The sequence below is a fragment of the Zasmidium cellare genome, assembly GCF_010093935.1.
Source record: "Zasmidium cellare ATCC 36951 unplaced genomic scaffold M409scaffold_61, whole genome shotgun sequence".
In the NCBI taxonomy this organism is placed as follows: domain Eukaryota; kingdom Fungi; phylum Ascomycota; class Dothideomycetes; order Mycosphaerellales; family Mycosphaerellaceae; genus Zasmidium; species Zasmidium cellare.
Window position 1 is genome coordinate 19,101 of NW_022987005.1, and position 22,979 is coordinate 42,079.

Here is a 22,979-nt window from a genome sequence, read left to right on the forward strand (position 1 = left end):
ACTTGTATAGAGCTAGGATGATGATTCAGGGCACTTCCTCATCATCGTCGTCACCACCAAATCCAAAAGAGAATCCTCCAGCTTCTTCATCATCTTCAGCACCCTTGGTGAGCTCTTCCCATCCCCTGCCGATCTTGCTGAGCCTCTCAAGCTCTTTTAGGCCTGTTTCCAGCAACTGTGGATCTTGCTCGCGTAGTCTGTCGACGAACAAGCCGTACGGATCTTCAATCTCGTCGCTAAAGCCGCTGATACTCTGCTTCTGATCTCGAAGGAAGTGAAGTACCGCACCAACTCGGCTTTTGGGGACAAGGTTCTGTGTGATGGCGATGCTAGCCTCGAGATTCAACACCAGGTGATACCAACCGGAAGGCACGTACAGGACTTCGCCTTCATAGCAAATGCCTTCCTTGCAGCCTGCGGTCTTGCGAGCCTCAGCGTGGAACCCTAGAAGCCATTCGGGGATGCTGAGCGGGCTCGTGACTTCGCTCTGATCTTCCGAGACGAAGACGCCAGGAGGTGGAGGAATCGAGGGAGAGGATGGGAACATGATCCAGTATTTCGACCCTTTCAACACTGCATTCCATGCGCTCGTAGCATTTGGATCCTTGTGAAAGGTGCTGCCGCTTCTGTCTGGGCCGATGATGAGCCATCGATGGTCAGGTCGTTGGTCGCCGAGGACAGAGAATGCGTCAGGTCCATATGTGGGAGGTGGCCAGTAGTCGGCACCCTTATCTGGATTTGTAGATACACTGAGATCCATCTTCTCTGCGAAGGCGCGGTCGAACAGATAAAGCGGACTTTCGTCTTGACTGTTGTTCATGTATTCGACATACGTCTTGAGCGGCCAGTCCACGGCCTCTGCTCGGAATGTCACGTCGGCGTATTTCTCCAAGAGTCGCTCCGTAGACCAAGCTTTGTACACAGGCCATTGCTTGACAGGCTCTGTGAGGATGAACGGTTGGCCGTACCATTCTGCTTCGAAAGCATCGTAGGAAAGATGTGGGAGTCGTTGAATTTCATTGGCCTTGGGAATGTTGGCAGCGAATGGATGCAGATCGACATGAGAGCAGAAGAAAGGACGGTGCAGCACGTCAGAAAAGAGGTTCGAGCAGTCAACTCGTGGCTCTTTGCTTGAAGGCTGGGAAAGGTAGGTAGAACGCCATGTACCTTGCCAAGAGAAATTCTGAGGAGAAGACCTACCACATGACACTCAGCGTACTGCTGAGAGATGCACGGATTCCTGACTTACTCAACGAACAGCGTTCTCCATAGTTCCTCGTTTCTTGTGAAAGCATGCAGCGCTCGACAAGTCGCCCCTAGCCTCAACAGACTTGCAGCTTCCAGGATCTCTAAGAGCTGAGCAATGAGTTCGTCCGGTAATCGTGCAAACCCTCCGCATGAGTCTTTCAGATTGAACGTAGATGTCAAAGCATTCCCAGGAGGGCGAACACCCAAAGGATGTCTTCTGACAAGCGTGCTGTCATTGTCTTCTTTGGGACGAGCTGCTGGGGCCGCAGCCACTCTCATTCGCTTGAGCGGTCTGTCATCCGGTGACTCGGCCTGTGCCCCGTGGTAGTCGTTGGACAGATGCATCGAAACGGGCGTAGGCTGGTTTGTCAAAGCTGAGATAGTGAATATCAGCGACGTTCATGTGCTTTCGCCACCATGTGACTCAGAGATTGATGGTGAAGATTGATTTCGCCTTGCCGCCACAATGCGAAAAGGGAAGACCAGATTTAGAGTTTTGAGCCCAGACCATGTCCAGAATTTCAGAGCGGCTCATCATCAAGTACTGCTCAAAATTTCCTTTGACGCTCCTCTCTTTCCACCACACATCCACCACCACAACACCCAGACACACCACTCACCACTAGAACCGCACGACTGTCACTACAGACAGTCAGGTATCTAGTTTTTCCACCACAACCACCGAACTCACCGCGGCGGCATCCCACGAGGACCCCCGCCTCACCACACACCGAGACTTTCTCCAGCTCACTGCCCAGCGCAAGTGAGCTTCGTGTCTGACTCGCAATCATGGCAGACAAGGGACTTGATGACATCGATGCTGGTAAGTAAGAGCAGCGGTTTGGTTTGGCGGTGCTGGAGGATAGCGCCGACGACGGCGGCGGCGGCGATACGGCAGAAAACGCAGACAGCGAGCGGCGGTGGCAGCGACACATGCACTCTCATGTGCGCACTTGACATCCGATTCCTAACACCTCGCAGGTCAGATCGAGTCCAACTACGATGAGACCACCGACTCTTTCGATGCGATGAACCTCAAGAGCGAGCTCCTCCGTGGAGTCTACGCCTACGGTTTTGAGCGCCCATCTGCTATCCAGCAGCGCGCCATCATGCCCGTCATCAAGGGTAAGTACTCGATCCCCTCGACTCGACACGGAGGACAGCGCGTCCTAACACATGCACAGGCAACGATGTCATCGCCCAGGCCCAGTCCGGTACCGGCAAGACTGCCACCTTCTCCATCTCCGTCCTTCAGAAGATCGACCCCAACCTCAAGGCCTGCCAGGCTCTGATCCTCGCCCCCACCCGTGAGCTGGCCCAGCAGATCCAGAAGGTCGTCGTCGCCATCGGTGACTTCATGAACATCGAGTGCCACGCCTGTATTGGCGGCACCAGCGTGCGGGACGACATGAAGGCGCTCGGCGAGGGCCCACACGTCGTTGTCGGCACTCCAGGCCGTGTCCAGGACATGATCCAGCGCCGTGTGCTCAAGACCGACAGCATGAAGATGTTCGTCCTCGACGAGGCCGACGAGATGCTGTCCCGTGGTTTCACCGAGCAGATCTACGACATCTTCCAGCTCCTCCCTCAGAGCACCCAGGTCGTTCTTCTCTCGGCCACCATGCCTCAGGACGTGCTTGAGGTCACTACCAAGTTCATGCGCGACCCAGTCCGTATCCTGGTCAAGAAGGACGAGCTTACCCTCGAAGGTATTAAGCAGTTCTACATTGCCGTCGAGAAGGAGGACTGGAAGCTCGACACCCTCTCCGACCTCTACGAGACCGTCACCATTACTCAGGCCGTCATCTTCTGCAACACCCGTAGAAAGGTCGACTGGCTCACCGACAAGCTCACCGCCCGTGACTTCACCGTCTCGGCCATGCACGGCGACATGGACCAGACTCAGCGTGATGTCATCATGAAGGAGTTCCGTTCCGGTTCTTCTCGTGTGCTCATCGCCACCGACTTGCTTGCTCGTGGTATCGACGTCCAGCAGGTTTCTCTCGTCATCAACTACGACCTTCCGGCCAACCGCGAGAACTACATCCATCGTATCGGACGTGGTGGCCGTTTCGGTAGGAAGGGTGTCGCTATCAACTTCGTCACCGCCGACGACGTCCGCATGATGCGTGAGATCGAGCAGTTCTACAGCACCCAGATTGAGGAGATGCCAATGAACGTGGCCGGTATGTTCAGAAATAGCCTCTAGCGTCGCATGGATTTCACTGACACGCAGAACAGATCTCATCTAAACACATCACCACATCACACATCACCCGTCTCCTGTTCGACTGAGTCCGAGCCCTCGCTGGTTTTGGATTTCCGAGTCGGACGGGGAGGCACATACCCGCATCGGTTTCTGCTTACGTCGACCACCTGGGCGCTGCGTGCGCATTGTTGCGTGCTCTGAGCGCAAATGACGGCGGAAATGCATAGACCCGGCGGAGCGCAGCGAGATGATTCAAAAACGCTTTCCATCATGTTTTCTATCGGGGCGTCTTCGGGCGTGCTACATGCGATCAAAATGTTTCTGCTTCGGTTGCATTGTGATTTCGTACGTAGATTACCGCGTACTTGATTCTTGACAGTGCAAAAGTTCCACACCTTCCTTTCAATCTGTAAGCTGAGGCGTTCCTTCCTGATTTGCAGGGTTCGCATGTGATTTCGCGCTTTTCGAGTCTTGGCTTTTCAAGTTTCTTTGAACGTCACCTCGTCTTTCTTTCTCTCGGAGAACACCCGCCGCTTTTGTCGCGCAGCACTTCAGCGACAACTCAAGCGGCAGTACTTCGGTGAGTACAAGCATCACACATAAACACCCATGCTAATGAGCTTCAGCATCGCCACCTGACCACTTCATCACCATGGCGCCAAACCGCCCAACCTCGCCCACGGGCATGCTTTGGGCGCACCAGCTGAAGCGCGAGCATGGCTTCCTACTCGACCGGATGAAGAAACTGGAGAGCGAGATCACCAAGGTCGAGTCAACAGCCAAATCGGCCAAGGACGCAACCGCCAGCCACGACATTGCCGCCATTGCCAGCAAAGTCAAAGCACTATCTGAAGATGGAGGTTCAAAGGCCACCGAGCAGCTGCGTGAAGAAGTCATGGAGCGACTTGAGAACATCGCCGCCGAAATGGAAGCCATCACTCTCAAGGTCGCGGCGATCGATGAGGACTCTGAGAGCGTGGAGGAGGAGCGGAGACGGGCTTTCAGCAATGAGAAGGCGCTGTTGAAGAGGGTGAAGGAGGTCGAGGAGCATCTCAACCAGTATGAGAAGAATCTCAATCGGATCGGTGATCAGGTCAATGAGCAGCAGATGGATGTCATTCGCGCTCAGCTGGCTGATCTTCTGGACCAAGTCAAGGGGGAAGGTGCTGAGAGGGGGGCTTTCAAGGACAGTCTGCAGGTGCTGGAGCAGGTGACCCGGGAGCTGAAGAAGGACAATGAGAAGCTTGTGAAGGAGATCAAGGCTCTTAGGAAGCGACCTGTTGCTCCGACTGTTGCTGTGCAGCCAACTGCCATGGTTGCGTCCGCACCCAAGTCTGCATACAACGCACTGCCGGTGATCGACAGAGATGAGCAAGCGACCACCAACCGGATGCCTCCTCCGCCGCCGGCGATCCAGAAGGGTGTCAAGAGAGTATTTGGCACAGCATGCAGTGCCTGCCGCAAGTCTCATCTACGCTGCACGCATGGTAGCAATGCAGCAGGTGCCGTTGAGGAGGATGCTGAGGAAGAGGACATACCCGAGGCACCCGCACCAAGACGCACAGGAGCCGCCAATACCAAGAGCAACCCAGCACCAACCCGGAAAGAGAACACCCGTACCGCCAAAGCCATCAAGCAAGAAGCTGCCGAGGCCCAAGGTCTTCAGGCCACGACTAAAGCACCAGCAGCGCGTGGACTGCAGCGAGAGATCCAGGACCTGAGATCAGCCAGTCAATTCATCAAGAAAGAGGCGGACACTCAACGTCCGGTGCAAAAGCAGGTGATAGCCTCCGGTCGCGGATGGGTCGTCGAGCGCACCCCAAGCGACGGCCAAAACGCAGAGCCAGCCCAGACCTCGCAAGACAGCACCAAAGGCCTCACAGCCGCCGAGAGAGTCAAGCGAGGACGCGGCCGCCCCAGAAAGAATCCTCAAGAACCACCCCCACAAGCCTCCGCCGCACCAAAGCGTGGCCGCGGCCGTCCACCCAAGAACCCCTCCCAGATCTCAACCCAAGTCACGCAGACCTCGCAAACCGACACCCCCAAGCGCGGTCGCGGCCGTCCGAGAAAGGACGCAACCCAGCTCCTGAAACTCGTCGAAACCCCCAAGCGCGAGCGCGGCCGTGGCCGACCACGTAAAGACGCCGCACAAACCCCAGCCGCTGTGAGATCCTCCCCTCCACCTCGCCAGATCAAGCAAGAGTTCGTCGAGTCTCGCCAGCAGCCTCTGCGGGATGTCACAGCCGCGCAGACGACGGAGAGACCGATGCCGGTGAAGAAGGAGCCTGGTAGGGAGAAGAAGCAGTCGGCTTTGGAGGCGTTGAGGGAGAAGTTGGCGGCGGGTCGAAGTGGTGGAATGGGGAGTTCTAGCTCGGTGCTGTCTTCTGCGCAGCCTTCGCCGCCGAAGCGCAAGGCCGTGGAGCCTCCGGCGCAGCAGCGGCGGCCGAAGAGGCGGACGATGGAGCAGGATGTTGATGACGATGATTGAAATGATGCGAGGAGGAATTGCTGGCGTTGCAAGTTGGAAGCTCAAACCTGTCATGGAAGGTAGACAGACAGTACTCGCTCAATCCAAACACCTACATACCTACCTACCCCCTCACAGTCCCTCCCTCGCCCTGATCCTACACGGCATCCCCTCACAAGGTTTCGCAGTCCCTAACTGAATCTGATACGCCCTCTCCCCAAATTGCGTCTGGATCCCCTCGGTCGCACACGGATACCCACTACCATCCCCTTGCAGCTTCTCCAGCTCGTCGTAGGCCGCGGCGAAGTCGAACTTGCGGATGATGGTGGCGAGGATGACTTTGGTTTCGAGCAGCGCGAGTTCTTGGCCGATGCAGTTGCGCGAGCCGCGCGAGAAGGGGATCCAGGCGGCGGTGTTGTTTTCGGTGTTGCTGGGGTGGAAGCGGGTGGGGTTGAAGGTGTGGGGGTCTGTTGAAGTGTTGGAGTTAGTTGGGGAAGAGGGGTGTTTTGTTCTGGGACTTGATTTGCGAGAGGATGGCGGGTTGGTTTTGGGGAGTCGTTTCGCGAGTTTGGGGGGTGGAGACTTGCCTTTCCAGTATTTCTTCTGTCGATGCATTCCTACGTCTGAACCCTCACGTCAGCAACTGGGCCCGGTGGTTTCTCGCAATCTGCGTTTGAAGCACTTACTGGCAGGCCAAAGCATGAGGTTATCGGTAGGCCAATTGGTGCCTGTCTCGGGATCATGAAGGGTGAACCTAGGATGACCTTGTCAGCATGGCAATGCTCAGGAGTACTACAGCATCTCATCGGTTCCGGTGCGAGAGCGAGAAGACGTACCCTGGTTCTGCTGCTCGAACGGTGCTGGCTGGGGGTTGCAGGCGTAGGACTTCTTTGGTTACGTTGAGAGTGTCTGGGTTGAGGTTAGATTGCTAAAACGTTCGGAGCGGGTTGTCTGACATACAGTCCAACTTGTTGAGAAGGAAAGGATCTTGCCTCAACTTCTCGCCCACAGCATCTGGATCAGGGCCAAAGACGTCGTCGTGTTCTTTGCGTATCTGTGCGAGCATTTCGGGGTTCTGGCTGAGGTAATAGAAAGCGTAGCAGATCGTCGAAGAGGTCGTGTCATGGCCGGCAAAGATGAAGGTCTTCATGTTGCTGATGCAGGCTTCTTTGAACTCGGGATCAAGTCCTTTCACTTTATCCGTGTCGCCGGTAGTGCCCTTCACTTCTTTGAGGTATGCCTCGAGGGCGAGGTCGACGACATGCCTCGTCTTGCCTCTGCCCTCGCGCGAGGCAAAACGCTCTTCAATTCGCGCTGATAGGTATCGATCCATCTTCCAGTTGTTGTACCGCTGGATGATCGGGCGTCGAATATCCCACAGCTCACTCGGTTGGAACTGTGCTCCGGTCTTCTGCCATCGGACCTGTGATTTAAACGCTTGCAATAGAGGATTTTGGCCTTGCCAGGCCTGAAGATCGACATCCAATACGATCTTGCCGATGATTTGTACGGTCAACTTGGTGGTCGCTTGCTCCATCCTGAAGAGGTCGTTGTTCTTGGCATGTCTCTCCATCTGCTTGCAGAATCTGTCACACTCCTCAACGATCATAGGCACGGTCGTCATGAGGTAGCTCGTAGCGAAGCCTGGATTGAACGCTGAGCGCCATTTCTTCCACTCCGCCGCCTCGCTGCTGACTAGATTTCCAGGACCTCCAAAGTTCTTCATAAAGTCGGCAATGACGGGGTGTTTGGGAATTTGAGGTGATCGCATCGTGACCTGATTGGCCATATCGACGTCGAAGATAGCCATAATGGGCGGTCCCATCGGCCAAGGGTCGAAATAGAAGTAGTCTCCCAGATTGTAGTATTCTTTCACACACTGCATATATGTCTGCGGAGCGGCACCTTGCGGCTGCTGCATGACGACCTTTGTAACGGCAGGCAGACTTCCAAAGAGGTAGCTATGAGGCGGGCCTGGCAGGCCTTTGACGAGACTTCTCTGGAAATGGAGACGCATGAAGAAGCGGACAAGCCAGGTGAGGGCCAGGAGCCCAATGGCCCACGCCACCTTGGTCGTAGTCAATGTCTCTAGCATTTTGATAAGCAGAGGAGGAAGGTGAAGAGGAGTGGAGAGGTGAGGTTTATGTACGAGAAACGAAGAGAGTACTTTTCGATCAAGCTAGCGTGATCCTTTAACTGGGGAGCAATATCGTTGCCCTTGTGAGTGGCTCGCAGTGGGAGATGGGTAGCTGGCCCTCGTCAGCCGGATGGCCTCTGTCCGCGTAGAATGAGGGCCATGCAAAAGGTTCGCTGGAGGCTGGAGGCTCATGCTGTGTGAAGTTATATGCGAGGTCCAAATATCGCTGGCTTCCCCCTAAATTTGAAGCCTACCATGACGTCGTCACTTCCACAAACGCCCAGCTGCTTTGGACGGCCGTGAGTGAATGCAACGGCTCGTGCGAACGCCAGAAATTAGCATTTGAAGCCAGCTGGCAGCACGCGGGCTTCCGCTTCTCGACAACATCGTCGCCAAGACATGGAATATCGATGTTCGTGGTGAATGAAAGAGTGCGATGGAGCAGCAGCGTCACGAATCGCCGGAGGATCTGGCCCCAGCACTAGCTCCCCGCCATCCCGATCTCGACGACGGAGCTGTGGTATGGGGGCAGCACCTTCTCGACACCACCGCCGCCGGGAACGCAACACCGCCACCTACCATTGACCCCCTCCAAACCCCACCATCCTCCCCGTCGTCCGGCCACAGCTCGATCATCGACCTGTCCCCTATTCAGCACCCAGATCCAGACTCCGACCACGACTTTGAAGTAATCGACCACAGCCCATCCCACGAGGCGACATACGAGGGCGCAGGCGAGCAGAATCTACCAGGGGACGACTACCTCGCCTACTTTGGCGCTCAAGCGCGCAATAGACTGAAGCAATTCAAGAAGAGGTATCGTCAACAAGCCGCTGGTCCCAAGTCGAAGCCTGCTCCGTCAGGCACCGATACCATCTCTACCATGGAGGCTGGCACCAGTAGCAACGACTACAACAGCTCGGACTGGCAACAAGCCGGTCATGCGGCAGACGCTCAAGATCTAGCTGGGCCTGGCGAACATGGCAGACTCGAATGCACAGTGTCCAAGCCGCAAAAAGAAGGGGAAGGCACCCAGAACGCATACGTCTCCTATCTTGTCACCACCGAGACAGATTTCAAGTCCTTCCAAAACTCGCATTCCTCAGTGCGACGGCGCTTCACCGACTTCGTGTTTCTCTACCGCACCCTCGCCAAAGAGTACCCGCAATGCGCGGTACCGCCTCTCCCGGACAAACATAACATGTCGTACGTGCGAGGCGACCGCTTCAGCCCGGACTTCACTCTTCGAAGAGCCTACTCTCTGGGCCGGTTTCTGAAACGACTTACTCTACACCCTGTCCTGCGAAGAGCGGCTATTCTTGCCCTGTTTCTCGAGTCTACCGATTGGCATGGTGTGATGAAGACAAGACCGAACCGCGGTATGAGTGCGAGTGAGCCGGGAAGTGGATCGGTACTTGAAAGCTGGACAGACAGCTTCTTGAACGCCTTTACGAAACCCCACAAGACCGACAAACGATTCCAAGAAGTCAACGACCGCGCTTCGAAGCTCGACAATGATCTCGGCACGGTCAGTAAGACGGTCGCGAGAGTAGCGAAGAGGGAGGGTGACCTTGAAACCGATTATGCGGACCTCGCAACGCAGTTCCAGAAGCTAGCAGCATTGGAGCCTGGGGTGAACGACGAGTTGACCAAGTTCGCAACGAGCGTCCAGAATACAAGCGAAGGTTGGAAAGGATTGAAAGAGCATACGGATCAAGATTACCTAGGATCGCTGAAGGACATGGAAGCCTACATTGCTTCGGTCCAGGCCTTGCTCAAGACGCGTGAGCAGAAACAGCTGGACTTCGAAGGTCTGACCGAATACCTGAACAAGGCGGCTCAAGAACGTGACACCCTCGCTAGCCATGGTTCAGTCGGCGCATCCGGCTTCCTACGGCAGAAGATCGAAGACGTTCGGGGCGTGGATCACGAGCAATCAAGACGAGAGCGACAGCGAAAGCTAGAAGTACAGATCAGTCGCCTGACCACCGAAGTTGAGAATGCGAAGAAGACGACCGAGGCCTTTGACGAAGAGGTGGTAAAGGAGGTTGCCGACTTCGAACGCATCAAAGCCGTCGAGTTTCGCGACACATTGGGCGGACTCGCCGACGCAAACATCGACTTCTTCAAGGGAAACATCGACATCTGGGAGCGATTCGTCAGCGATATGGAGAAGCAGCAGGCTGAGACGTCTGCCAATACCGCCACGGCCCAGGCTGCATAATTATGCAGTCTGCATGTCTTGTAAAGCAGTGGTGTGGTTTAGCTAATAATGTAATACGCCCTTTCAGCCTTACGTCCGCTTCCAACACGCGACGAAGCGCCAAGTTGACCAAATGCTCTTTTCAACTTCACGCCCCCTCCTCATCCAATGACGCCTATCGTACCCTTCTCTACACTCCCTTCGATTCGCCAGCTCGCATCCCTCCAGATCTTCACTTCCTACAAGGCCAATTCCGCAACGATATCGAATCCGAAACCGACATCTCTCAAGCCGCCTAACCAAGCTGGGGATTCTCAGCGCTCGTTCTCGCAGCTAGCCGCACGAAGGATGCAAGCACATGGTTTTCGGTGCAAAGTTGCTCCTTACGTGGCTTGCACGCAGACCTCTTATCACCATGACCTTCTAATACTTGCGGCCGAACGTTTGTCCTTCGACACTTTGACTCGTGAGGTTCGTGGGCTTGTAGGATGGGGCGTGTTGAGTAAACATCCTGTGGGGAGGCGGCGAGATTCTTTCTGGCTTGCTGGCTGGGTGGCATGTGCCGGCCGGTGGTTTTGGGATGCGTGAGGATTGCTGTGCGTTTGATTTGAGGACGAATGTTGTTGTTGACTGAGGACTTGGCGGATAGGATGAGGATGCGTGTGTGTTCGGGGTAGGCTGCCATGATGCGTCGCCGGGTTCCGCGCAGGGCTGCGGTTGGGTGATTGATGATGTTGTTGACTGTTGACTATTGACGGATAGGGGCCTGAAGTTGCGAGGGCTTCGGTGATATATGAAGGTGGTGAGACGGGGTTATGGTCGTGCCTTGTTGCAGGACTATATCAACTATCGAAAGAACGACAGGCATACCAACCTAAAGACCTACACACATCTACACATCACATCGACATCTCGACCCGAACCCATCAACCAAATCTCCAACCAGTCTCCACCTCCACCAACAAAAATCCCCAACCCAAACACACCCAACCACAAAATGCTCCCTCTAGTAGCAACCGCCGCGGCCCCCAACCCCATCGCCCTCTTCACACCCACCACCACCAAGCACAACAACGACACCTCTTCCGAAATCTACCCCCAAAGGAACCTCCTCGGAGGCTTCTCGAGAGTCGATACACATTCGTCCTCATCTCAGCCGAGTCTACGGAGTTCGAAGCAAGCGGACGCCGCGTCGATGGGGAGTGGGAGTGGGAGTTTGGGGAGTGAGGAGCGGCGGAGGAGGGTTTGGAGGAGGGTTTTGGAGGGGCTTGTGCGGTAGATCCAAACGATACACGTCCGAGCTTCATTGCGCGCTACGATGGTTGAGCGATTGGGGTTTGTGGTTACACGTGATGGAGTTTGAGCAGGCGTGGAGCGGGAACTGAGGAGGTTTCAATGCTTTGCTGCGGTCTTTCGATATTCTCTAAGGCGGTCATTTGGAGGTTTGTTGCTTGGGAGAATCATTTGCCGTGGTGTCGTGTAGCCATGCAATGCATCATAATCAATCAGACAGTCTGAGGATGTCTGCGTCTTTCTCCAGTAAGCCAATTCTCCCTCCACCGACGAGTTCAGAGCCTCCTCGTCGTCCAGAAGTACTGTCGAGCTGTTGCTGAGAGACAACATCTCACCCTCCAAAGCCTTCTCGTCCCTCGTCATCCGCGCACAATCGAAATCAATCAGAAAAGTCTTATTCCCAACGACGAGAAAGTTATGCCTGTCTATATCCCCATGCACAATCTTCATCCCATGCAGCCTCGAAAGCACCTTCTCGCACGCGGGATAGTCGTCTGCTGAGGAATGCATGCCGCGCGCCCTCTACGCGCTCGAAACAAAGCCGATGACTCTTTGCTCCTCGACGATATTTCCCAGGAAGTTAGGTCCGATCTCGTGGCTTGCGATCCACTGGTAAGCTGCGCACTCTTGGTCAATGTGATCGATCTCCCAGCTGAACCTCGCGAACTTGGCGATTGCATTTTCAGCCAGCGATGGTACTTTCGCTTCGTATACATTCGTGCGGAGCTTCTTCACTAACTCGAGGTTCAGGTAGCTGAACGATTTGGCATGTCAGTTGCTTTGTACCGCGGGGAACTGCGTTCGCACAGCGCACTTGAAGTACGCTCTCCTGGAGTCGGGGTGTTTGGTTACATATGTATCGTTCCAGTTGCTTGGTGGAAGAGGAGGGAGAAGAGACAGGATGAACGGGCCAAAGCACATATCCTCTTCTTCGTAGGCTCCTGATTCGATGGTGATTTACTTGATGTGCTGGCCGTGGAATAGGGGTCGAAAGTAGCCATCGTCGTCTGCGTCGACGCTTGCTTGGAGCAGCTGGATCTCGCCCTTTGGCCATGGCCTCGTTCAATGCCGTGCATGGATTGACCGCGATTATGTCCTTGAAGGCAGATGTAACACCCGTAAGCCTCCTCTTGAAGGTAAGAGACAATGGATCGTGCAAAGTCTCAGTGGCGTGGATCGTGCAGAAGGCCCGGGGAAAGCCTTGTGTATATCAGAATGAAGGAAGTGGCTGAGCGAGACTTCCTAGCTCATATCGTGAGATCAAGTGCTGGCTGTTCATGGCTCGGATGCAGGGCTGCTGGGCTTGAACAAGGGACAGGTGTGACCAGCAAGCAGCTGACAGCCTGTGCGAAGCGTTGACGTATTGCGATGCAGCCTTCAGTGGGGGGTACAAAGGGTCGGGGTCTACTCTTGGTCGGAGAATAATCAGGTTGATTGTACGTGTGTATTATTGCGAACCGTCCCGCATTGTTGGATGTGCTCCTCGAATGTGTCGTGATTAAATTTCTTTCTCCAGTGCATCACCCCATAGGTTTCTGATTGGCAGCCAATGCAATGAAAGCCCCAAATTGGAATGCTTGTTGCAGAAGAAATCGATGGCGCGCGTACAATGCCCATGAAGCGGCGGGCATTCCCTGACAAACCATCATGCTCTTCCCCAGCACCGGCTGGTCTTCGCGGCTTTCGGCCAAAGCCTTTTTCGAAGTACTTGTGCTTTCGATTCTCATACTCGTCCATGTGACTCGAGAGGGTACTTGCTGCAAACTCCATCATCGCTGCCTGTGAGCCATGCAATGCGACTCCTGCTCGGTGGGCTGAGTCGGGGTCATACAGGACCACACGCTTGCGACAATTCTTTTCATTTGGCGAGTAGCACCCGGGGACACTCCTGAGACGAGGCAGATCCAAGAGAAGAGAGGAGTCGAGGCCGAACTTCCGAAAGACTTGGCGCGCCGTGAGCGGAAGAAGATCAGTTCTTTTGGTGAAACATAAAAAGCAGACGCGGCGACAGTCTAATGCGTAGATGTATCCAGCGAAGTCGCCGCAGTGCGTACAGTTGGGGGTTTTCAGTGTTTGAAGGAGCTGTATGCAGGAGATGCGAGAAGCCACTTCGATGGCGAGTACTGCTCGGATGACGACCAGATGGTGCTTGACGATCTGCTTGAATTCTGGTATACCATCCACGGCTTGCATTGCACGCTGGTTAACGCGGCGGAAATCGAAGAGACAGCGCAGGTAGATCTGGGCTAGAATCTGGTCTATGAGCTCGCAGGGCAGTCTGTCAAGGTCGCCTAAGTCGTGCACCGGCTCCAGCTGATGTCTGCCAATGTCGAGCGGACATGTTTGGTCCAAATGATTTTCGTCGAGGCTATTGTCCTTCAGATTCGGGTAAGGATATGTGAGATCTGCTCGCGATGGCCTTGGCTCCGGCGATGTCGACATGTCAGTAACGTTGATGCCTTTCAGATAGCTGATTGAGGTTTGACGGCCGGGCGGGACGCGGAGTAGTAGTCGTCGACTGATCTGTCTACGACCGGTGGAGGCAAGAAGATGCTTTGACAGACGGTACTGACATAATCAAAGCCTCGGGGGATCCGGTGTGATCAACGGCAACGGCAACCGCGCTTGTTCACTATCGTTCCATTGTTTCTTAACGTAGCGTTTGCATCCGAACATCTTTTGGAAATGTTGCTCTCGTGGTTCTCTTACGAATTCTGCTCTTGATCGACAGGAATTTGTCGTTCGATCTGGGAACTTCGGCTCATCATCGGCTCATGAAATAGAAGCAATATAAATGGATTAGAATTTTCCAGCCCCAACAAAATCAGCCGGAGGTCACAGATCCTCCGTGGCGCAATTGGCTAGCGCGTTCGGCTGTTAGTACTCTCACGAGTAAGCAACCGGGAGGCTGGTGGTTCGAGCCCACCCGGTAAGTGAATTGTCACTTCTGCCTCCCACGGAATCAAGACTAACGATAAACCAGGGGGAGATTGTACCAAAGCTTGATTTCTTTTTTTGCTATTTCCAGTTGAAACAACCATGACTCGGCCAGCATACCCAGGTCATTAAAATTTTTGTCGAAAAAGGGTTTCATCATTTCACACCGCCGTGACAAGTCGACCAACGACCGACATGTGCTTCCAGCAGCATTACTGCAGCCTTGTATGTGTTGGTTCTGAACGTTGGCTGTCTTCACTTTTCCATCAGAGATTGCTATTGCGAGTTTTTGCGCTCTAGGAAGTCAATCTCAGTCCAGCTTGTCCAGCTTGCGATATTCAGTCTTTGGCCTCATTCATGGTCTGCTCCATCATTCCAAAAGTCGATCGGATCGGCTTGCCAAGTATCAACAACTACACCGCAGACCAGTCTATATCGATGATCGACCAATCTACACTACTGATCAGATCGCTGAAAGATTGATCAGCCGCCTCATGGCCGAGGGGACTTCTTTCGTCCTGATCTCCCGGGGTACGAGACGATTGCGGTGTAGCAGTACATGCCGCAGCAATGGTATTGAAAGAGACATCTGATAGCACAGATCCTGCAGCCATGTGAAAAGAGCTGGCATCATCCACGATGATATGGTCAAGCGCCTTTGAAAGCAAAGCCGACGCCTCACTCAGGAGCTTGTGATTCGGGCCACTGGCATCAGTAAAGTGGTCTAGATGTTCGACAAACACCGACAGCGTTCGAACCACTTTAACCCGCATCGGGGACGGACGAGACACGCCTTCAAGCAGAGACGCTGCGTTGGGAAGACCGTAATATATAACGACCAGTTCAAAATCATGCCTCATGGTGGACGGCGAGCCGACTGCCATCCCGAAGTCGTTGACGACTGTAAGAATATCGAGAGCTACTGTTGCAGGGGCGACAGTGTCATCCTGCCCGAGAAGTCTCTGGATCCGCGCCAGGTTCTGCAAATGTGCCAGCTTGACGAACGCGAGCATCGTGACCGTGGACGCTCTGAGGCCTGGTAGCCAACAGGTATTCTGGTATTGTAAGTGATTGGGAATGCTTTGCCAAGCAAATTGTGCTCGTTTGCTCAGGCTTCTGCTCATGAATCATTTAGTGACGAGATGGTATTTTCGTCGGATACTTTTGCACTTACAGGAGGTCATCGTGCTTACGAGATTCGACGGTCGTAGCTTCCCAGTCCAAGACCTCTTCTCTAATGATGTTGATGCAGTGGAACGCCCGAAGCCACGAGGCCGTGTTGAACGAAGGCTGAACATTCCAACCGTCGTCGCTCATGAAGTCGCTAGTCTTCGGGATGATGGCGGTCTCTTGGAGCAGGTCTTCGTCAGCCAGGTCAAGAGGCAGCGCGATATCGATGTAGCGATGACTTAGTCGAGGTGCTCGGTCCAACACCAACGATATCAATTTATCGGCGTGATATACCTTCAGGAGCAGACGTCGTCTCATTTCGACAACGAAAAAGGGCACACCCCGACCTAATGAAACCTCCCGATTGAGGCCGGCCGACAGTGTGTCTGCCACGAGTTGACTGAGCAGGTGCCAAGTACTTCTGTCTGCAGCAATACATCAGTACATTACCACCGCTCAGAGGTTGCGTGTGAGTGACGAACCATACATGCCCATGACGGCGATATTGAACTTGAGGTGGTCATATGCTAACCACAGGAAGATATCGTCTTCAGCGGCACAGATCGTACGAGCCGTCGAGAGGCAAAGGGACGCCCAGCTCAGCAGCCTTGACTTCGTTTCCTGCTGTGAATCAGGCTCCGTCGGCGTCGATACCGCTGCTCTCCCAGCTATTGCACACAAAAGGCCAATGGCTTGTAAAGACACTACCGGCGTGGTATGCTGTTTGATCCATGCCTCTGGATTGTGGGCGATCTCGAGGGAACTGGATGGCGAAGATGTGGCTTTCGATATGGCCCGAGCCAGCAGATCGACGGACACCTGACTCGAAATGCAGTCTTGCTCAACACCTTCAGCAAGCAGGAACGTGAGCTGCTTCGGCACCAGGGGTGCTAGACTGATCTCGTAGTATCCATGCAACCGCGTGCGTAAAGCCGGCCAGTATGGACGAAACACTACTAGGAACTCTGCGATTTCTGCCTCTGTCTTCGATGGCCAAGGCGCATCGCTACCAAGGATAGGATTCGGTATCAGTGTCGGCGACCTGGTGTTGGCAGGAGGCGAAGGAAGACCAACCAAGGACGATGGACTGTCCGCAAGATTGGGATTCTGATACAAGCTGAACTTGGTCCTGGTCAGGGGAGATGGGTGGTAGTAGCACTGTGTCTGGATCCCCCGGCGAGTACATGGCCCACAAACGTCCTGGACATGGTCACAGCGTGACTTGGACTTCCGGCAAGGCTCACAGGCGGCTACTTTGCCATTGCGGCGCCGTGTGTTCATGACCGCCCTCTAGAAATGTACCCATATGAGATCTAGGTACTCGCTCGATGCTCGTGAGGTGTTTCGGAGTTGATGCGTTCGTTTGGATGGCATCTTTGCCGGTCAGAGTCCATTTCTGAAGTGACGACGTAGCCGACGGAGTCACGAATCCTTTGGACCCACACATACTCCGGCATTCACTCACGCAAAAGAAATCCCCCACTCAACACCCATACGAGGTAGACGAAAACGATGTGGCCCCGTGTAATGTCTCAGCACCTCAAGAATTACCAGTCATAAATTTTGCAACATGCGCATAAAGTATCGTCCTGCGACCAGGCTCTCCCTTAAGCAAAGCTGCATCTTCTTGCCAACAGCACTTTAACCGGGCTCAACTTCCTCGTCATGGCCAAAGACAAGACGATGGAGGTCCATGGGCGGCAGTACCGAGTTCCCACCAAGCCCATCGCCGTTGTTTGCGTCGATGGGTTCGATCCCGAATACCTCGAGGCTGGTATCGATGCCGGTGTACTTCCAAACCTCCAATCGTGGACGACGCACGGGTTTCACACAACGGCCAACGGAGCCATGCCATCACTTACCAATCCAAACAATCTGAGCATCATTACAGGGCAGCCGACCAAAGTCCACGGGGTGTCGGGGAAGTAGGTGCTCGAAAGGGATTCAATCCTTGCGACCCATCTAATACTGATCTGACTGCTCCCCAATAGCTACTACCTCGACAAGAAGACGGGAGAAGAGCGCATGGTGCTGGACAGCTCCACCATGCAAGGCACAACAATACTAGAGCACCTGGCGAACGCCGGCGTCCGCGTGGCGGCCATCACAGCAAAGGACAAGCTCAGGAAGATCATCAACCACGGCCTATCGCCCAAGAACCACGCAATTTGCTTCTCCTCACAGCGCGCCGATACATGTACTCTCGAAGAACACGGCATCACCGACGTGCCGGCATGGCTAGGCCAGCCCGTGCCAGAGCAGTATTCCGGGGACCTCTCGATTTTCGTGCTGGACGCTGGAGTCAAGTTGTTGCAAGAGGGGAAGGCTCAGGTTCTGTACCTCACCTTGTCCGATTACATCCAACACATGCATGCGCCGATGTCTGAGGAGGCGTTGCGTTTCATGCAACAACTCGACGAGCGCCTGGGTATGCTGCACGACCTGGGCGCCACTGTGGCCGTGACGGGCGACCATGGCATGAGCGCGAAGTCGCTGGAGAACGGCGATCCAGACATCCTCTTCCTCGAGGACTTCTTGAATTCGGAATTCCCAGAGGCGAGGGCTCGGGTCATCTGCCCCATCGCAGATCCATTCGTCAAACACCACGGATCCCTTGGCGGGTTCGTTCGCGTGTATCTAGGTGCTCCAGATCTGGTGGATATTGAAAAGGTGTTTCAGGTTTGCACACAGCTGCCGCAGGTGGGTATTGCCTTGACTGGGGAAGAAGCGGCCTCGCGGTACGAAATGCCCCTGGAATGCGAAGGCGAGATGGTCGTTATCTCCACGAAAGGGGCTGTGATTGGTAGTCGGAAGGATGAGCATGATCTCTCGCAGTTGGGCAGTATTCGTCTTCGGTCACACGGTGGGAATACGGAGCTCGCTGTGCCACTTATTCGGTCGACTCCTCTCAGTGTGCCTGGGTCTGGAGATGGCAGGGCATGGAGGAATTATGATATCTTTGATCTTGCTTTGAATCATTGAAGATGGGCCATGGGGTGTGACAATGCAACGAGTTGTCGACTTATCATGAAGAAAGCGTCTCAAAATTCTCGCCTACATCTCTTATGCAACACTTACTACAAGCATCCTCTGCTGTTCAAAGTGTGCTGGAATGTTGATTGACCATGTCCCCCACAAACTTAGGCCCGGCACATGATGCATTTTATCTCTCCGTGCGACCCCTTTCCATCAATTCGCCCTAAGAACTCAAAGCCGCAACATCAGGCTCCGGCCTCCTAGTCTCAGCATGACTCGAAAGCACCAGCTCAAGAGCCTGCGCGACCTCTAACAACCTCCGATCGTTGAACCTCGTCCCAATCACCTGCAACCCGAAAGGCGTGCCATGTGGATCCAAACCAGCCGACAGGGATATCGCCGGATGACCCACCAGCGAAACCGCATACGTGATGCTATACCACTCCGCGTAATGGCGGGCGGGTCGTCCCTCGAGCGTTGTCGGGTAAGACTGGGCATGCGGGAAGGGCAGAACGTTGACCGCCGGCGTGATGAGCACGTCATACTTGTCGAAGACGGATTGGAAGTCGCGGTAGATGCGTGTCTGGGCTGAGAAGGCTTCGGCGTATTGCAGCGGGGTGGAGTGTAGAGCATCCTCGATGTTCCAGACGAGGTTGGCATCCAGCGCCTGGCCGTGTTGCTTGTACCTCGCGTGGTGACCGGCGAGGAGATAGAGGCCTCGCACGCCCCAGTATGCCTCTTCTGCATCTGTCATTTGGACATCACATTCCTCGCAAACTGCCAGGGATGGCGAGATGATTTCGAGCTTGCGGCGAAACGTCTCTCGTACGATTTTATCAACTGGCGCAAAACCTAGGTCCTCTGAGAAGCCCACTCGGAGTGAAGAGGCATCGACAGACTTGAGCGTCAGAAACTGTTTCGGCTCCACAGGCACCGACATCATATCTCGAGGGTCGTGCTTCGCCATCGCGGCGAGCAGCAGAGCAACATCCGCGACCGTCCGAGCCATCGGCCCTTCGACCCCGTTCGTCGACATGCCGACTTTCCTTTCAGGAGACGAGACCAGTCCAGGGGTCGGTCTGAGGCCCACGATGCCGCAGAAAGCCGCAGGGTTGCGAATGCTCGCCCCTGAATCCGAGCCGTTGACGATTGGAGCCATGTGTGTTGATAATGCAGCGGCGGCACCGCCTGAAGAGCCGCCCACCGTCAGGTCCGTAGCAAAAGGATTTCGTGTTGGTCCGAATACACGATTCGTCGTGTTGGAACCGATCCCAAACTCAGGCGAATTGGTCTTGCCGAAGACGATGGCTCCGTGCTGTCGCAAGCGCGCCACGACGGTGTCGTCGGCATTGGGAATGTGGTCTTCGTACAATGGGGAGCAGTAGGTAGTTCGGATGTTCTCTGTTTCGTTCAAGTCTTTGATCAATATTGGCAGGCCATGCAAGATGCCTAGCGGCCGGCCGTCAGCGACGTCTTGGGCAGCACGGACTGCTTCGAGTCGGGCTCGTTCGTATGCCTTTGTCACGACGGCGTTTATGCTCGGATTGCTTGCTTCCACACGTGCGATGCACGACTCCAAGATCTCTACAGGTGATATAACGCCTTGGCCGATGAGCAGGCGAGCTTGGGACGCCGTAAGGTCGCACAGCTGCCCAGGGACAGCTGTGTGAGACAGGCCATTCGTCTTTCGTTGTGACCCCATTGTTGATGATTGTCCACAGCTGCCCCAGCTCGTCGAGATGCGTCGGTTGGCTTGTTTCGAGGGAGAGCCAATGAACCTGCACGGTGTTGATTTCAGGCTTCTGCTACAGAAACAATTGTAAAACGAGATGGTAGACTCAAACGTGGGACGCATCACGCCTAGGACATTCATGCTGTAAACAAGATGAAAACAGTGACTTGAATCACGTGTATATTTCGCCAACTTGAAGTCGCTCCTCGTCATTTCCATGCACACGCCGAGAGGATGCGCCAGCTGTCGGAGTATGTGTGGGTCTCAGCCTGCTCGACTCCGAAGCCCATCCCAAGTGAAAATCGACGAGGCTGCGTCATACAGAGCTCGCTCCTACCTCCCTCACGCCTACCACGTGTCTAAGATGATCGCTGCGGTTGGCACGTCGATGTTGATCAGATGCTCTTCTGACGGGTCGCTGGAGGAGAAGATTGCGCGGGTTTGTACACTCGAGCAATGGCAAGCTGCGTTCTTTGTCGATGGCTGCCGACTCCACGTGCGAACGTTAGAAGATCTGGATGGCTCAGTCAAATGTACCTGGCGGATCCTGGCTACACTGCTGGCTTGTATAACTATAGAGGGCCGAGTCCATTGCCAGGAACGTGTAATTGAACACATGTCGACCGACGAAACTGAAGATGAGCACCCAGTCCGCCGATAACCAGCCACAACCATGGGGTTTGTGGTCCAAGTTGAAATTCTTATTTGTTGCCGGAGGAGGTCTGTTCGGAGACGGCTACCTGAACACCAACATTGGTTTAGGTAGGCCAGGCGTACCACTCCTGCATTGCAAATCCTTTCGCCCTGACCTGTCTCCTAGTCATACCAATCTTCGGCTACCTTTACTGGCACGACGAGCATGACAACATGCCAGTGACCGACGGCGACGTCTTGAAAGGCCTCTTCATAGTCGGCGTCATGACGGGACAAATGCTGCTCGGGTTCCTTGGAGATGCACTTGGACGCCACCGGGTCTACGGCAAGGAAGTGCTGTTTGCGATTGGGGGCACGCTGCTGTTCATATTGCTACCGTGGAAGGGCCTCAGCAAAGCCGGTATCGTTGCCTGGCTCTGTGCGTTTCGTTTTGTGACTGGCCTGGGGACTGGCGGAGGTGAGTCGAGTGACGCCGTCGAACGGATCGTGGCAGAGGTTACACTGACATGGACGGATTGATGCTGGCAGATTATCCCATGACATCTGCACTTTCTGCTGAACATCGACCTATTGGCAGCCGTGCAAAGCTGGTCACCCTCGTCTTCTCCTTTACAACCCTAGGCAGCCTCGGAGCTGCACTGGTTTACTTGGTCCTCCTCGTAGCGTTCAAGTTAAGTACCGTAGGTAAACTTGATAGACTGGAATGGGTCTGGCGACTGTTCTTCGGAATTGGCATGATACCAGCGTGCGTCACCGCGTACATGCGGTTCAAGATGAAGCAGTCTGCTGCTTTCACGAAATGTCAGTCTCAGCCGGAGATCTGCAAGTCTCTATACAAGCTGATGACAATGCCCCTTCAGACGTCGCTACAGTGCGTGACACGAACAAGCCAAAGTTGCAGCAACAGGCGAAAGATTTCCGAGAATATTTCTCGGATCGAAGACATCTCCGGGCATTGGTGGCAGCTGCGGGCAGTTGGTTCTTCTAGTAAGAAGAACCCTCGTTTCCTTTCAGCACGGCGACGTGCGAGGCTGACAACCACACACCAGCGACATCGCCAGCTACGGCATCGGACTCAACCAAAGCATCCTTCTCGACAAGATCGGGTTCTCCCGCGGCCGCTCACCATGGGAAAGGCTCTGGCGAATAGCCATAGGGAACCTGATCGTCCTGTTCGCGGTACGTGTGGCAGAACCTCTCAGGGCTCATCCTAAGCTGGTCTGCGCACCTCGACTAACCAAGAGTCTCTGCTGCATCAGGGGGCGATCCCAGGCGTATACGTCGGCGTGTTCCTCCCAGACTTGCTCGGTCGCCGCAAGACACAACTCCTCTCCTGCCTGGCGGCAAGCATCCTCTTCGCCATCTGGGCTGGAGTCGCCGACACAATCGCATCAGGAGGTTTGATCACCCTCTTCACGCTAGCCCAGTTCTTCCTCTCCTGTGGGCCAAGCCTCACGACGTTTCTGTATCCCGTCGAGTTGTTTCCGGCGCGCGTTCGCGGGACAGCACATGGGATTGCGGCAGCGACGGGCAAGGCGGGCGCTTTGATCACGGCGTTTAGTTTTGCGCAGGCGGTTGAGCAGATTGGGTTGCAGGGTATGCTAGGGCTGCTTGCGGGACTGCTGTTTCTGGTGGTTTTGTTGACACTATTGCTGCCTGAGACGAAAGACGTGACACTTGACTGTGTGGAACACGATGGGCTGTATGGTCCGACTGTTGTGGGCGAGGATGAATCAATGACGCATGTGCATGAGGAGGTTGTGTCAGCGAAAGACATACCAGGGAAGGACTAAGGGGACTCGCCTTTTGATGACGGCCATTGCTGAACAGGTGTAATGTGCTGCTTGTCATGAACGAGGAGCGTCAATATAGGAGTGTTGAAAGTGATCATGTCAATGCCATTTGACAGCTGTATTCCAATTTCCCTTTCCCTAATTAGACCTGATCCTCGCT

The 22,979-nt window shown here is 54.6% G+C and overlaps 9 protein-coding genes and 1 non-coding gene across 10 annotated transcripts; 5 read left to right on the forward strand and 5 right to left on the reverse strand.

Annotated features, from left to right (window-relative positions):
- Window positions 1-25: 25 nt before the first annotated feature.
- On the reverse strand, window positions 26-1,527 carry M409DRAFT_30181 (uncharacterized protein; the record flags this gene model as incomplete). Its single annotated transcript, XM_033809799.1, has 2 exons — window positions 26-1,196; window positions 1,250-1,527. The coding sequence occupies 2 exons, from the start codon at window positions 1,525-1,527 to the stop codon at window positions 26-28; spliced, it is 1,449 nt and encodes a 482-aa protein (XP_033660194.1).
- Window positions 1,528-4,109: 2,582 nt separating this feature from the next.
- On the forward strand, window positions 4,110-5,945 carry M409DRAFT_30183 (uncharacterized protein; the record flags this gene model as incomplete). Its single annotated transcript, XM_033809800.1, has 1 exon — window positions 4,110-5,945. The coding sequence occupies one exon, from the start codon at window positions 4,110-4,112 to the stop codon at window positions 5,943-5,945; it is 1,836 nt and encodes a 611-aa protein (XP_033660195.1).
- Window positions 5,946-6,056: 111 nt separating this feature from the next.
- M409DRAFT_71090 (uncharacterized protein) lies at window positions 6,057-8,019 on the reverse strand (the record flags this gene model as incomplete). The annotated part of the gene is made up of 5 exons (XM_033819025.1): window positions 6,057-6,391; window positions 6,512-6,547; window positions 6,611-6,678; window positions 6,761-6,833; window positions 6,885-8,019. 5 exons carry the CDS (start codon window positions 8,017-8,019, stop codon window positions 6,057-6,059), a joined length of 1,647 nt encoding a protein of 548 aa, XP_033660196.1.
- A 925-nt stretch (window positions 8,020-8,944) lies between these two features.
- Window positions 8,945-10,285, forward strand: M409DRAFT_71091 (uncharacterized protein; the record flags this gene model as incomplete). The annotated part of the gene is made up of 1 exon (XM_033819026.1): window positions 8,945-10,285. The coding sequence occupies one exon, from the start codon at window positions 8,945-8,947 to the stop codon at window positions 10,283-10,285; it is 1,341 nt and encodes a 446-aa protein (XP_033660197.1).
- A 1,794-nt stretch (window positions 10,286-12,079) lies between these two features.
- Window positions 12,080-13,999, reverse strand: M409DRAFT_60895 (uncharacterized protein; the record flags this gene model as incomplete). The annotated part of the gene is made up of 3 exons (XM_033814607.1): window positions 12,080-12,295; window positions 12,519-12,686; window positions 13,166-13,999. The coding sequence occupies 3 exons, from the start codon at window positions 13,997-13,999 to the stop codon at window positions 12,080-12,082; spliced, it is 1,218 nt and encodes a 405-aa protein (XP_033660198.1).
- Window positions 14,000-14,400: 401 nt separating this feature from the next.
- M409DRAFT_t68 lies at window positions 14,401-14,493 on the forward strand. The gene has a single exon. It is a non-coding gene; the product is annotated as a tRNA-Asn (tRNA).
- A 414-nt stretch (window positions 14,494-14,907) lies between these two features.
- Window positions 14,908-16,945, reverse strand: M409DRAFT_30187 (uncharacterized protein; the record flags this gene model as incomplete). Its single annotated transcript, XM_033809801.1, has 3 exons — window positions 14,908-15,610; window positions 15,669-16,089; window positions 16,147-16,945. 3 exons carry the CDS (start codon window positions 16,943-16,945, stop codon window positions 14,908-14,910), a joined length of 1,923 nt encoding a protein of 640 aa, XP_033660199.1.
- A 384-nt stretch (window positions 16,946-17,329) lies between these two features.
- M409DRAFT_37957 (uncharacterized protein) lies at window positions 17,330-18,646 on the forward strand (the record flags this gene model as incomplete). The annotated part of the gene is made up of 2 exons (XM_033810837.1): window positions 17,330-17,589; window positions 17,656-18,646. The coding sequence occupies 2 exons, from the start codon at window positions 17,330-17,332 to the stop codon at window positions 18,644-18,646; spliced, it is 1,251 nt and encodes a 416-aa protein (XP_033660200.1).
- Window positions 18,647-18,863: 217 nt separating this feature from the next.
- Window positions 18,864-20,342, reverse strand: M409DRAFT_60898 (uncharacterized protein; the record flags this gene model as incomplete). The annotated part of the gene is made up of 1 exon (XM_033814608.1): window positions 18,864-20,342. One exon carries the CDS (start codon window positions 20,340-20,342, stop codon window positions 18,864-18,866), a length of 1,479 nt encoding a protein of 492 aa, XP_033660201.1.
- A 668-nt stretch (window positions 20,343-21,010) lies between these two features.
- Window positions 21,011-22,819, forward strand: M409DRAFT_30190 (uncharacterized protein; the record flags this gene model as incomplete). The annotated part of the gene is made up of 6 exons (XM_033809802.1): window positions 21,011-21,134; window positions 21,193-21,483; window positions 21,555-21,827; window positions 21,887-22,013; window positions 22,076-22,205; window positions 22,286-22,819. 6 exons carry the CDS (start codon window positions 21,011-21,013, stop codon window positions 22,817-22,819), a joined length of 1,479 nt encoding a protein of 492 aa, XP_033660202.1.
- Window positions 22,820-22,979: the final 160 nt, after the last annotated feature.